The 13880-nt window shown below is 47.2% G+C and overlaps 2 protein-coding genes and 1 long non-coding RNA gene across 7 annotated transcripts in view; 1 reads left to right on the forward strand and 2 right to left on the reverse strand.

Annotated features, from left to right (window-relative positions):
• Window positions 1-2834, reverse strand: part of TAF3 (TATA-box binding protein associated factor 3) — a 116841-nt gene extending 114007 nt beyond the window's left edge. The window contains exon 1 of the mRNA XM_064656539.1: window positions 2562-2834. Coding sequence (XP_064512609.1) covers window positions 2562-2727 — 166 coding nt within the window. The 5' untranslated portion in view covers window positions 2728-2834. The remainder of the gene's footprint in view (window positions 1-2561) is intronic.
• Window positions 2835-2846: 12 nt separating this feature from the next.
• Window positions 2847-6890, forward strand: LOC135415043 (uncharacterized). Its single transcript, XR_010430949.1, has 2 exons — window positions 2847-2931; window positions 3440-6890. It is a non-coding gene; the product is annotated as an uncharacterized LOC135415043 (long non-coding RNA).
• Window positions 5260-13875, reverse strand: ATP5F1C (ATP synthase F1 subunit gamma). Of its 5 annotated transcripts, none has more exons than XM_064656544.1 (10): window positions 13750-13875; window positions 11624-11658; window positions 10551-10682; window positions 9693-9897; window positions 9113-9256; window positions 8670-8734; window positions 7891-8046; window positions 6800-6896; window positions 5948-5985; window positions 5260-5397 (listed from the first exon to the last, which is right to left on the reverse strand). In XM_064656544.1, exons 1-9 carry the CDS (start codon window positions 13791-13793, stop codon window positions 5979-5981), a joined length of 885 nt encoding a protein of 294 aa, XP_064512614.1. In that variant the 5' UTR covers window positions 13794-13875; the 3' UTR covers window positions 5260-5397; window positions 5948-5978. The 5 variants fall into 5 exon arrangements, with proteins under 5 accessions (XP_064512614.1, XP_064512611.1, XP_064512612.1 ...); XM_064656541.1 differs by having other exon boundaries at window positions 13723-13808; XM_064656542.1 differs by lacking the exon at window positions 5948-5985 and having other exon boundaries at window positions 13723-13808.
• Window positions 13876-13880: the final 5 nt, after the last annotated feature.

A 13880-nucleotide genomic window follows, 5' to 3' on the forward strand; every position in this document is an offset into this window, starting at 1 on the left:
GCCCCACATGTAGGGTAACAAAGGTCTCCACACACACAGACCAGTGACCCTCCAACCCTCCAACCCCACCAATGGCCTCAGCCTTGCTTGGCATTCCCCACAACATTCCCTCTGTTCAGACCTGGCAGTGACCCTGACAGCCTCCCTCTCCCCACAGACTGCTCCCTCACCAACCCCTCCCTGACCCATCAGCACCCCCTGCCTGGCATTCCCACACCCAGCAGATCCCTATCACCCTCTCATTCCCACTGGCAGCATTACTGACCCAGCAAGCAACTGGACATCCCATCCTCCCCCAGCCCATGTTCTGCAGGTACCAGTAGGACATCCAGCCCCTCAATACCTCCACTGCTCTGCAAGGACACATAAAACCCCAGTGGACACACAACTGCACTCTCTGTTACACTCCCAGACCCAGCAGTGGTACTCACTGTCCCTTTCCCATCCCATCCACAAACACTCCTGTGTGACCCAGCCAGCAGTCCTTGCACCAATTCTCAGACCTTTCTTCTTTCTCTACTCCCACTTGGTGTAAACTCATCCCTTCCACGCTTACACCCCAAATCCAGTGAAGCCCTGGGAATCCTGCCCCCATCATCCCTTCTTCCCTACAACCTCAATGGCAGCATTGGCTAAATCCAGTCCCCCACATACCCAGCCAAACCTCTTCCACTACATCCACCTGAGGGCATTCACACCTCATGCCACATGCACTAAATGATCCCCAGCCCCATCCCTCCCTTTCTGCACACACATACTCCACACCTCCCACATGCAGCCCTGTCACGCTCCCACATCCTGTGCACTACACCTCCATTTCCCCCAAAAACACCTCAGTGCATCCCTGCCTTCCCACATTCCCCATACACAAGTTCCCAGAGCCACAGTACCATCGTTTCCCCCCTGTACAGGCACATCCCCAGCCTCAGGTATCTGGGCCTATGCTGCCCTGCTACATGTCAGTCCCTGCCCACTTCCATACACGTGCATTCCTGACATCAGGCACCACAGCTCTGTGTCATCCCTGACCCTACACAGCACAGTACCTCTGCATCCCCAGCCCTACAGCCTCACACCCCTCCTTGCACAGGTGCACCTCCAGCCCAACAAACTCCCCCCTTTCACACATATTCCCAACCTAGAAAACTCCAGCCCCAGCAATAGGGCTTTCCAGCCACATCTCTCCCTCCCCATGCACCAGGGAGTCCAAACCTGTGCCCTCCAGCCTCAGCACTTCCCTTTGTACCAGAACCATGAACCCTACGCAGATCCCCATCTGCAGTGGGCCCCCACAGCCTCCTCAGCTTTGCCCCCAGGGAACAGACCCTGACCCAAAGATGAGCCAGGACAACACAGCAGTAGCACCATATCCTCCCATGTGCATATCCTACATGGCAAAGGGACTGGTTGCCCCTTCTTCCCTTTAGATCCAGAACACTACAGCCCCAACAGCAGGGACAACAACCCTGTCTCCCCCTCCTGTACACTACACCCCAACACCCTGCATGCTGTAACCAGAGAGAAAGGGACAGCAGCCCAGTGTCCTCACAGCCCAGACCCACTGCCACTGAGCTTTGTTTCCTCCAACTCCAGCCCCACAATCCCAACTCCTTGACCATGCTCAGACCCACTGCTCCACAGCCCTCGTTGGCAGCAAGGACCCCATGTACCAGTACTGCCCTGTGGCCTTCCCCCCATCCTCTCAGTCCTCTGCACTGTTCCACAGCACAGAGCCCCTTCATCTTCCCCCCAGCCCTCAGCACTGACCCACAGGCTGATCTCCCCCATACCCACATCTCGCACCTGCTGACCCACAGACCACCTTCCCTACACAGCCCCACAGCCTGAGCCCTGCGCTACCCCTTCAGCCTGATCTCCCCCAGGCCCACTCCTCTCTGTCACAGACAACTTCCCCCAGTCTCTCCCTGAAGACCTGCTCAAATCCCAGCTCCCTATGCCCTCCTGAATTCCCCACAGCCCCCACCTCCCTGACCTTCCCCTGCCAAGCACCCTCAGCCCTTGGCACTGTCTAACACCCCACAGCTGCCTTCCTTCACCTCCCTACTGATACCCCAGGCCTTCCCCCACAGACCCCCTCCCCACGGGCCCCTGGGCTGCCCAAAACCACCTCCCCGTGCCCTCCTGCCCTGCCCAAATCCCACCACTCCACATCCTCCTGTCCTGCCTAAATCCCACCTCCCCGTGTCCTCCTGCCCTGCCCATAGCCCACATCCCTGTGCTCTCCTACCCTGCCCAAACCCACCACCCCACACTCTCCTGTCCTGCCCAAATCCCACCTTCCCGTGCCGTCCTGCCCTGTCCCCCAGCACCGCCCTAATCCCGAGGCCCCTGCTTTGCCCCAATCCCAAATCCCCCCGTGCTCCTGTCCTGTCCGCAGCCCCAGCGCTGCTCCCTTGGCGGGATGGCCGGGGCTGGCAGGAGCTCACGGAGCCCACTCAGTCCGGACTCCGCTCAAGCAGGGCCACCCCCAGTGTCCTCCCAGGGCCGTGTCCAGCCGCATCCCCCCTCCCTGCCCATCCCCTGCCCCGTCCCGCACTCACAGAGCTCGCAGTAGCGGTGGCAGCCCCGGCCCAGCCCCTGCAGGTACCGCTGCAGCACGTCGGTGAGGAGGTCGCAGGCCGAGACCTGCACCGAGTCCCAGCCGAGGGCCTGGCAGATCTGCGCCACCGACACCCGCAGCAGCCAGCGGGAGTAGGTCTCGCACATCCCGCCGGGGCCGGGGGCCGCGGGAGCTCCTCACGCACCGCCCGCCATCGCGGCCGCCGCCGCCGCCATCTTGGCGCCCGCCAGGCAGCGCCGCTCCAGCGCCGAGCGCATCGAGCGGGGCGGGGCCGCGGCCGGGAAACGCCTCCAAGGAATCCCGAAAATCGGCGCTGAGGGGGCGAGCTGGTGGCGGGATAATATGAATGTGTGAGTATATAGATATCTTAATAGCTCTAAATTTAATCTTCCCTAAGGGAACTTACAGGAAAGATGGGACAAGTTTACAAGAGCATGTAGTGACAGGGCAAGGGGGAATGGCTTCAAACTGAGATGAGGTTTATATTGGACATTAGGAAAAAAGTCTTTACTGTGAGGGTGGTGGGGCGCTGGCACAGGTCGCCCGGGGAGGTTGTGGCTGTCCCATCCCTGGAAGTGTTCAAGACCAGGTTGGACGGGGCTTGGAGCAACCTGGGATAGTAGAAGATATTGGGTTGGAATATTAGAATATGGAATATTGGGTTGGAACTGGACGAGCTTTAAAGGTCCCTTCCAAACCAAACCATTCTTTGATTCTATGATATCTATAATTAATCTAAAGTGAATATAAATATAAAAATATATTTATCATAAATACATGAATATAAATATAATAACTATAATATATAATATAAATGAATATAAATATCTCCACATCTCTTAAATATCTGAGGGTCAGGTGTCAAGAGGTTGGTGCCAGACTCTTCTCAGTGGTGCCCAGGAGAAGCAACAGCCATGAACCAAAACACAAGAAGTTCCACCAGAACATGAGGAAGGATTCCCTACACTGAGGGTGGCAGAGCATCAGAACAGGCTGCCCAGGGAGGTCGTGGAGTTTCCCTCTCTGGAGACATTCCAAACCCACCTGGATGTGTTCCTGGATGTGTCACCTGCTCCAGATGACCCTGCTTTGACAGATCATCTCCACCCTAAGGATTCTGGTGAAAACCTTTAATTAAATAACCGGACAGCAGGTCGAGGGAGGAGATTCTCCTCCTCTGCTTTGCCCTCTGACCCCACCTGCAGTCCTGCATCCAGTTCTGGGATCCTCAGCACTGGAAGGACATGGACCTGTTGGACTCAGTCCAGAGGAGGCCACAAAGATGCCTCGAGGGCTGGAGCACCTCTGCTATGGAAACAGGCTAGGAGAGCTAGGATTGTTGAGCCTGGAGAAGGAAGGGCTCCAGAGACACTTGAAAGGTGTTTGCAAGGTCACCTGTATGCAGACAGGTATATAAGAACTACATTTAAGGCCAAGATTGCCTGGGCAGTAGAAACATCAGGTTTGGGAGCAGATGTGGCCAAATTGGCAGCAATGAGGAAAAGGTGTTTCTGGGTGAGTTATTTAATTGGGGGAAAAATAAAACAAACTAACAAGATGGGAAAGGATGAATCTATAGTGGCAAAAAGGATCCAGAAACAAAAGTAACAGTAACTGAGTGGTGTGGGAGGTGCAATGAGGAGCAGCAGAGCTGTTTCTTAATGGTGATTGTGTAGATACAAATACCACAAGTGCTCAACTGTAACTCAGTAATTGTGTGTAACTAATCAGTGTGCAGGACAAAATTGTAAATAATAGCAGTCTAGTATTAGATTTGTTCACAAATTAACTCTCATTTATTAGACCAGTAGTAGCGTGTTGATCAGTCAGTGAAGAGCCCAGTCTGTTGTGTCAGTCACATCTCACATCTGCAGCCAGAAGAGCAGGAGCTGGACCAGGAACAAACTCCTGAAGCTCATGGTTTGATCAACAGTTCCATGTTCTGAAGGGCATCAGTCGACTGGTGTCCCTTAAGGATCCATCCTGGGACCAGTACCAGCCTCTCTGGGCAACCTGTGCCAGTGCATCATCACTCTCACAGTCAAGAATTTCTTCCCAGTATAAAATCTAACCCTGCCCTCTGTCAATTTAAAGCCATTTCCCCCGGTCCTGTCCCTCCAGGCCCTTGTCCAAAGTCCCTCTCCAGCTCTCTTGGAGCCCCCTTAGCACTGCAAGAGGCTCTAAGGTCCCCTCAGAGCCTTTTCTTCTCCAGGTTGAACAACCCCAAGTGTCTCAGTCTGTCTCCAGAGCAGAGGTGCTCCAATCTTCTGAGATATATATTTCTATACACACACTGACCATGAATATACAGTGTGTATTCCAAGTAACCCCTGAAATGATTCACCTAATCAGATCAGTTCATTATAGAAAATTACCATCTAGAAATAGTAGGAACACAGTATCCAATGAGAGATCTGTTCCAACTGTGCAATGCAGAGGTTATTCCAGTCTCCTCCTTCAGCCCACACCACAATGACAAACCAGCACATTCAAACACACGGTGGAGACAGGAAATCTCTTCCACTCTTCCAAAGGAACAGCCAGTTATATGTTCTGCATGCCAGACACATTACAAGATGTAGAGCACAACCTTCTAAAACTGAAATCTCAGAGCACACCGAAGTCCAACCCAGATGTTTAGACACCAAGAGCATTTGCTCCACAGACAACCAAGAGGATCTGTTTCATGGAGTTCATTTATTGTAAGAATTTACAGATTTCTGGAGCTTTACCACTTCTTCACAAGTTAACAAAGCAGTCTTGTTAACACAGACACAGGCAGGTTAAACCACAGGCTCAGAAGAGCTCCTCCTCACCTGTAAGGAAAATTGAAGCAAATTAAAACCCTTTCATTTATTTATTCATGTATTTAAAACTGTTAATCTCCTCCAATCTGAATATTTCAACTCATTAATATGCCTTAACTCTCTCCCAGACTATTTAACAAATATATTTTTCCTTCCATTTTAAATTTTCAATATAATATGTTCATTTTGCTACATAAACATCTTTAGGAACATCTTACATATGGATATTTTTAAGTCATTGCATAAGGTCAGGGCACTACACAAAAATTCAAACAGTAATTGCAAATGAGTCAAATAATCCAGAAAAAAAACCCCACAGAAAATTATATCAAATGTGGGTGCATGCTACTATGGACATATTTTCTTTAAAATTAGTGAAAATTAAGAACTCTTTATCCAGACAGATTCAAACTAGAAATGTGCAGTTTCTCAGCTCTTCAAGAAGAAAAGTTTCTGACCAAAACCACTGAACTTCGACTTCCTCACTCACTTGACTTCAGATTTTCTGTGTTAATTCTTAATTTTAAGACACAACGAAGTTTCCATGTCACAACTTTACCTCTTGGGTTTGGCTGAACCGCTTTTTCCGATTAATCCCTGGTTATGGTGTTACGAGAAAAAACAGAACAGGCAGGTTAGGAAGCAACTCATGCAAATTCAGGCAAAACTATGCACGCCTTTATGACCACAAATGTATTGTGAGGAGCACAATACAGCATGTAACTGCTACATGATACATATTCCAGACATTCTGCAAACACACAGGATATTGACACACGTATTTCCATACAGAGCACCAACTTTTAACTGCTGCAGTAACACACATGAGCTACATGCAGTTACAAACCCTGGTTTAAACCCACTGGTTTGTAACCCATAGCACACACCTCTACAAAACTTCAGTTTCAGGGAAACAAGCAAAACATTGAACTTAAGTAAAATACACATTTGGAAGCAAAAGACTCCAGAAATCCCCTCCTCCTTCCAAACCCACCCTCCAAACTCTCAGCTTCTGAACACTTGATTTATCCAAAAGCATTTCAGGTGCTCTCCCCCACTCAACACTACTGGGACGTTTGAGCAGGCAAAGTAGGAAACATTCAGGTAGAATTGAGGAGAGGGGAAATCCCCTGAAAGTCAAAAAGGAGGAAAACCCCACTCTGTCCAGACAAGGATGTGTGTTGAGGCTGAAGATCTGTTTCACCAGCTTTTTAACTCTATCTGTTCAGAAAAAACTGCCAAACTTTGCTCTTGTTAGTAGAACTGCGCAAGCTGAAAAGCTTGGGAGCCATGCCATGGAATGCCTTCCCTTTGGTTTCAGGACCTATGTGCCCTAACCCTCCCTATTTTCTGGCACACAAGCACCACATGACTGCGACAGGTCCAATTTCACATCCCCACAGGTACTCACAGAGCAGCAGCACCAGAGATGATCTCAATAAGCTCCTTGGTGATGACGGCTTGACGGGTGCGGTTGAACGTCAAGGTCAGTTTGTCAATCATCTCGGCTGGAAAAAATTAGGATTGGAATTTAAACACATAATAAGTATTCAAACACAGATAAAGAGAAGCTGTATGAACAGAATATCAAATAGTCTTGTAAACCCTTGCAAATGATCAAGGGGCTTAGTGCACTTGACATTTTTCCCCTACAGGTAACACTACCTGTAGACAGTCTAGTAACCTGAGAACTTGGCTTGAGGCACCAGAGTCAAACATCTGCAGAACAGCTGGCAGACTCGGAAATACCAGGGTATGACATAGCTCATTGTAACGTAACATAAACATGCATCATTTGCTTTGAAATTAGATTTCACAGTCAATTAACTCCATTGGTATTTCTTTCAAGTTACTGTTGTTCTGCAAAAGGAGACAGATTTTTCTCAATTATTTTTTTTTTCCAATTATTTTTAAGCACAGAAGTAACCACCCCTTTCTCTCAAGCTAAGGCAGTCAGCAGAGAGCCATACCTACAGTTCCAGGTAGCCCAATGGCACATCACATCAGCTTCACTCAGCCACCAGTACCCTGCCAAGGAATACTTGTATATTCTCAAGTTGCTGCATGACAGGTGGTAAAGTATTTAACCATTGTTTCCACTTCCTCACCCTTAAATCGGTGCAGTACGAATTACATTGGCTCACAAGCAGTTACAGGTTTATAAAAATTCAGGAAATCCTCAGAGCAGCCACATGAGAGGAGCACAAAGAATATCTGGCCATTACAAGATTAGTTTAGTATTTTATGTTCCTATTAAATGATCTGCTATTTCACTTCCAGTTACCTAGGCTTGTTTCTCATGTAACTGACAGCAATCCCTCTTTCCAGGGACTAAATACAGTTCATGCATTCAGAAAAGAATCCAAGTTGAACCGGCTCAAAAAACCAAGACTCAAAATAGAATTAAGAATTATCATTTTGAAAGCAAGGGATTACACAAAGGCAGGGCAGTACTTTCCTGCTGCACTACTGAAGTCCTGGGAAACCCAGGGAGTGACTTACAGGCATTCTTGCTGGCGTTGTCCATCGCGGTCATCCTGGCGCTCTGCTCACTGGTGGTGGATTCCTTCAGGGAGTAGTAGAGGATGTTTGCTAGTGTGAATTCCTGGTAGTTCCTCAGCACATCAGCATCAATGTCATCATAGATACTTAGGCTTTCTGCAAATGATGAAAGAGCAGACTCAGAGAAATCCAAGCTACTTCCAGCAAAATAACACACTATCATGGGGAAGACTATGAGGCTGGGCTGTTTCAATACTTAGGGCAGCACAAAGGGATTTTCTCCACATATTGTGTGTATTATCATAACCTCTCTGCTATTTATAATTTTGCTAAGTATTTTATGTGTTTTAATTCTATTTAACATTAGGAGGGTCAGATTCTGGCCAGGAAAAAATACATTATTGCTGTATTATTTTTAATCTTCCCATACAATGCTGCAGAAACGTTCTGGGGTATTTTTACTGAGTGATGCAAAGTCACTCCAAACTTAGGTTGTTCAGTGCTGAAAATATTGGAACTGACGGAGTTTACATATGCACAATTCTTGCTTGAGACAGAATTTCAAAGCAGAATTCAGATGACCTTTCTTTTTAACCTCCCTGTCCTGCAGCACCTTGGTAAGTCAGCCTTGGACTGATCTTGGCCAAGATAAAACCATCTGTTAAAAATATGATACATGTACCAAATTAAGGTGTTTTAATACCATATTCCCATGTTCAGAGCACTTTTTCTGTGATTAATCACTGCACATAACTGGTGGTTTCTAGCTCCCTACTTACCAGAACCAGCAACAGTTTCAAAGGAGAAGATTGGTTTTTCATCGGTCTTGTAGGAGATGACAGACCTGCCCAAAAACAGCATAGTTGGCTTCAGTTCAACTAACTCTAAATTGAGTGCTTAAAATCAAACTGGAATAGACAACTTCTGGTCTTCCAATGCCACAAAATTCTGTGATAATCCTCACGAAGAGATCTTGGATGCCACATGGATATAATGACACGCTGACTGTAAATATAACAACACCCACCACACAAGTCAAAAGGGAATTCCAACTACAGCTATTAGAAAAAAAAAAAGGAAACCAACAGTTCATCACACACAACAAAACCAAGAAGTGAAGATGACAAGTCACAGTCAGTTTTCATATCACTTCACTGGGCCAACGTGCTGTTTAAAGCTTTCCACCCGATATTTTTCCATTGCAGTTTCAGGACAATCTCACCTGAAGCGATTGTAGATGACAGAGCCTTCATCGAACTCATACCCAGAGTTCAACAGCTCTAAAGCAATGACTGAGGCATCTCCAAAGCTTGGAGGTCTCCGTCCCACTTCTTTGAATGTCAGCAGGAAATAGTTGGCATGTGTCCTGCAACAACAACAGACCTGTGTTAGAACAGGTGTGGATGCTCTGAAGTACAACAAGGCAGCACGTCTGACTTACTACTGTAAATTAGGAATGTTCAGAACTAAATATTTTACTGAATTAGGGTCTGAGAGACATTTTGCCATTTTTCAGTTAAATTACGATAGCTTATTAAAACACACACTTGTAACAGTGCCAGTTGCCAGACATTTATTTCAAAAATATAATAGTGCTGTGCAGCAGTTTCACAAATATCCAGATGATCTAAACCCCTTTTAGGATATTTGCAGATTTCTTTTAAAAGAACTTGAATTTAGTACAGTTCCCATAAAGCAATTTCCTGCCAATGCCAACACAGTTTTCTAAGCAGTCTTGAAACTTCTACCACAGAAAAAAATCAAAACCCCAGAATAAACCCTTCTATGGTTTCAGTTTTTACCTCTGAAGCAGACCTCTGATCTTGTCACCTACTCCAACCACCATAACTTCTTTCCCAGCATTTGAGAGGTTGGTAATCTCATTTTTCAAGGTTTTAGCAATGGATGTATGGATAGCACCACACAGGCCTCGGTCAGAGGACACACCAATAAGGAGATGCTTCTTCTTGTCCTCAGGTGCCTTTATTTCTGCTTTCTCATAAAGAGCTAGAAAAAACAAAAATGATGGTCAAGTTTTTCAAGGGTGCCAAGAAGCAAATAAATCTCAAAAAACACCTCTGCATTATTCTAACCAAAACCAGCTCTAAAGGGGCTGCAAATCTTGGATAGATAAATTTTACCTCCCTCACAATTATTCAAATTTGCACATGATCAGACCAGAGGTGAGCAAGAAACAACTCAAAGCCAGCCCCTTCTCTGACCAGATGTCACACAATCAATGTCATCACACAGTGAAGTTCACAGTGCCAGTCCAGTGCCCCAGAACCAAGTGCAGCACAAGAGTTCACAAGAGGGTGTGGCAGTAGCTGTAGGTGCTATGGAGATTTGACACAATTCCATTAACAGACAGATTCAGTCTGGAAGTTCTGAGCTGTGGTGCTTTTATGACTAATAAAAACAACCACGGCACCACACAAAGTTAAAAAAGCAATCAGAAATCATGATGAATTGCAGATTAGAACTCTTAAAATTGAACCACTTTCCATAAACTACTTTTATGGAATACTAAAGGTGGCCTAGAGATACAAATTCTTTTGGAAATGAACTACTGGAAAGTTAAAAAGTCTCAGCATTTTATCACCACCATGAAAACCTCCTTTTCTGCTCCCACATCCCACAGTGCAAGAGCTTTCTCTCACCCAGAGCTCCTGTTCCATAGACCCTTGCAGGCTTCAGCTCCCTCTCAGCTCGTGCATATTTGGCTGCAGAAACCATCTTCATGGACTTGGTGATTTTCTGGATGTTCTTGATGGACTTCAAACGCCTGGTGACTACAAAGTTAAGAGTGGAAGGTCACGGGCTGTTCTGGGCATAATGACTCAAAAATAAACAATAAAATGCCAGCAACAGCCATCCAAAAATATTTCACCATGTTCCTTAAAGAAAAAAAATAAATAAACAAACAGTGCACAAACAAACCTCACCAAAGCCCTCAGTATTTGCAGTGAGAAAGCAGTAAGAGGAGGAATGTGGCTAACACAAATTCATCTTTATAATAGAGATGTTTTTTCCTCTAGATACAGCATTTATTTAATATTTAGCCCAGCATAAAGTCTGTTTACTATCTCTTTGATTCCACATCTACCTGTTTCACAAACATATCATTTGAGGTATATTGTCATCTTTCCCAGATGACAAGGGGAAGGAACAAACAAAAAGCAGACCCCGTAGTATGAAGACACAGAGTTAATTTCCTTCCCCCTTTAGGCTGTGGCAAAATAAGATTCATAAAAACACTGATGTAAAAAGAAAACAAAACAGGTTATCCTACAGACAAGCACAATTCCAAGGCAATATCCCTGCATAAAAATCTGTGAGCAATGGCTTACGGAAGCCATTATCAAACTAAACCATTCAGCCAACCTTTTTTTCCCCAAATGCTGCATAAAAGCACAAGGAAATAAGCATAAAAGAAACTAAATTAATTCTCAAAGGTGAGAAAAAATCTGATTTAGCACATATGATAAAATTATTTTTAAAATATGTTCGAGTAAAACTACGAAATGACATCTAAATTAGTGCCAAAACCACCTTAAGCAATGCCTTTTCTGAAGGACACTTCTTTAGCAGAAGAAGGGCTGGAGGCCACATACCAATGTTATGGTGTATCACAGTCAATTTACCCAAGAGAAGCTAATCAAAATTGTATTTTAACATATGATTTTCCTGCAACACTTTCCCTCTCTGAAAAGCAAACAAAACCTGTACTTACTGTCTTTTAGCGTTGCCATATTCCTGACTTGGCCCCTAAAAAGGAATGCAGGAGAAATTAGGGTAATTCACTAGTTCTCCTGCAAACCAACACCTGTCAAGGACAGGTCCCTTTCACAGAGCTGTAAAGTCAAGATATTCTGCCTCTTAAAAAGCATCTGTGGCTGGGACAAGCCATTCTGACCTGTGGTTTGTATGCACACCTTCCTCCTTCCCCCATCTATACAATTTCAATTAGAATCAATTAGGTTGGAAAAGACCTCCAAGATCACCAAGCCCAACCTATCATGGCTGGGCTTCGCGAACGAAGATTTGGGAAGGCTCTATCCACATTTGTTGCAGGCACACTGGTGGCTTATGAGGCCAATACGTGACAGACATATCCAATTGCAAAAGGCACAGCAGAAAGACTCCTTAGATGGTGTATTCTGCAAGACACGGTTCTTTCTGCGTTGCCTTTTTTCCTCGAGGGTGATCCTGCGTGTGTTCTCAAAGGAGACAGCTGCGTTATAGATGGTGTGTCTCCAGGCCTCCCGATTGGAGGCCAGAGTAGACCAGTTATGGTGATCAATATGGCCAAGGCTGAGATGTTGTTTCAGGGAGTCCTTGTATCTTTTCTTCGGGGCTCCTTTCATGCGGCAGCCAGTGGCAAGTTCACCATAGAGCAGGATCTTAGGGAGGCGGTGGTCCTTCATCCTGGAGACGTGCCCTGCCCATCGCAGCTGTGTTCTCATCAACATGGCCTCTATACTTGTGACTGCTGCTTGTTCTAGAACAGATGTATTGGTCACAAAATCTGACCAGTGGATGTTTAGGATTGTGCGGAGGCAGCGTTGATGGAAGCGTTCTAGGAGACGCAGGTGGTGGCGGTAGATGACCCATGATTCGGAATCATACAAGAGAGTAGACAACACTATGGCTTTGTAAACACTGATCTTGGTGCTTTTCTTCAAGTGTTTATTACGCCACACTCTTTTGTGGAGTTTTCCAAAAGCACTCTATGCCTTTGCTAACCTGTTGTCTATCTCTCCGTCAATCTTGCCATCCGAGGAGATGAGGCTACCTAGGTAATTAAACTGCTGGACTGACTTGAGCTCTGATTGGCCAGTGGTGATGTGGGGATGATGGGGGAACAACATCAGGTCAAATAGATCACGGCACTGAGTGCCACATCCAGTCTTTCCTTACACACCTCCAGGGATGGAGAGTCCACCACCTCCCCGGGCAGTCCATTCCAAAGTTTAATCACCCTTTCTGTGAAGCAATTCCTCCCAGTGTCCAAACTGAGCCTCTCCTGGTGCAGGTTAAGACTATGTCCTCTCATCCTGTCACTTGTTCCCCGGGAGAAGAGACCAACCCCCACCTGGCTACACCCTCCTGTCAGGGAGTTGTAAAGAGTGATAAGGTCACCCCTGAGACTCCTTTTCTCCAGGCTAAACAGCCCCAGTTCCCTAGGCTGCTCCTCATCCGACGTGTGCTCCAGACCCTTCCCCAGCTCCACTGCCCTTCTCTGGACTCGCTCCAGCACCTCAATGTCCTTCCTGAACTGAGGAGCCCCGAACTGGACACAGCCCTCGAGGTGTGGCCTCACCCGTGCCCAGCACAGGAGGAGATTTAATTAATTAATTATCCATCGCCATTGACAGGAGACAAACGGGGGCATCGGAAGGGGAAATTAAAAAAAAAAAAAAAAAAAAAAAAAAAAAAAAAAAAAAGAAAAAGCTTCCAATAGCGAAACTAGTTTTTCAAAACGACTAAAACAAAGCGGAGGAGGCTGCACCATTCCTTGAGCAGAGCTGGGTCTCCTGCCGTGCACAGACCCGTCCTTTAACTCTTGCCTGTCCCAACTACCCACCCCCGCCGAGCTCCCCTCGCACCCCACCCACGGCGGACGGACCCTCCATCCCTGAATCTCATCCTCCATCCCTGCACTCATCTCCCGGTCCCAGCTCTGCCACCCCCACCCAGAGCCCACAGCCCCTCACGGGCTGCCCAGGGCCGCGACCCCGCCGTCCCGGGGCGCCCCACAGCCGAGAGGGCCGTCACCCCCTCACCCCTCAGAGCCTCCCCGACCAGCGGGACGAGCCCCCCCGTGCCCACCGCGCCCGAACCAGCCCGTCCCGGTACCATTGTGGCTGGAACAGCACGACCGCGGCGCCCCGGGCGAACATGGCGGCGCCTCCACCACAGCCCCGCTGAAGGTCAGCGCGCCCGCACCGCGCCTGCGCCGCCCCGCGCGATCCGCTTCCAGGGCACCG

The sequence above is a fragment of the Pseudopipra pipra genome, chromosome 5, assembly GCF_036250125.1.
Source record: "Pseudopipra pipra isolate bDixPip1 chromosome 5, bDixPip1.hap1, whole genome shotgun sequence".
Taxonomy (NCBI): Eukaryota; Metazoa; Chordata; class Aves; order Passeriformes; family Pipridae; genus Pseudopipra; species Pseudopipra pipra.

Coding starts and splice junctions, on each gene's coding strand:
- ATP5F1C (XM_064656541.1), bottom strand. CDS start 13,793: ATGTTCGCCCGGGGCGCCGCGGTCGTGCTGTTCCAGCCACAATGGTAC. Junction 9,257..9,692: donor ATCAGAGGTCTGCTTCAGAG/GTAAAAACTGAA, acceptor TTGTTGTTGCAG/GACACATGCCAACTATTTCC. Junction 8,735..9,112: donor GTCATCTACAATCGCTTCAG/GTGAGATTGTCC, acceptor GTTTTTGGGCAG/GTCTGTCATCTCCTACAAGA.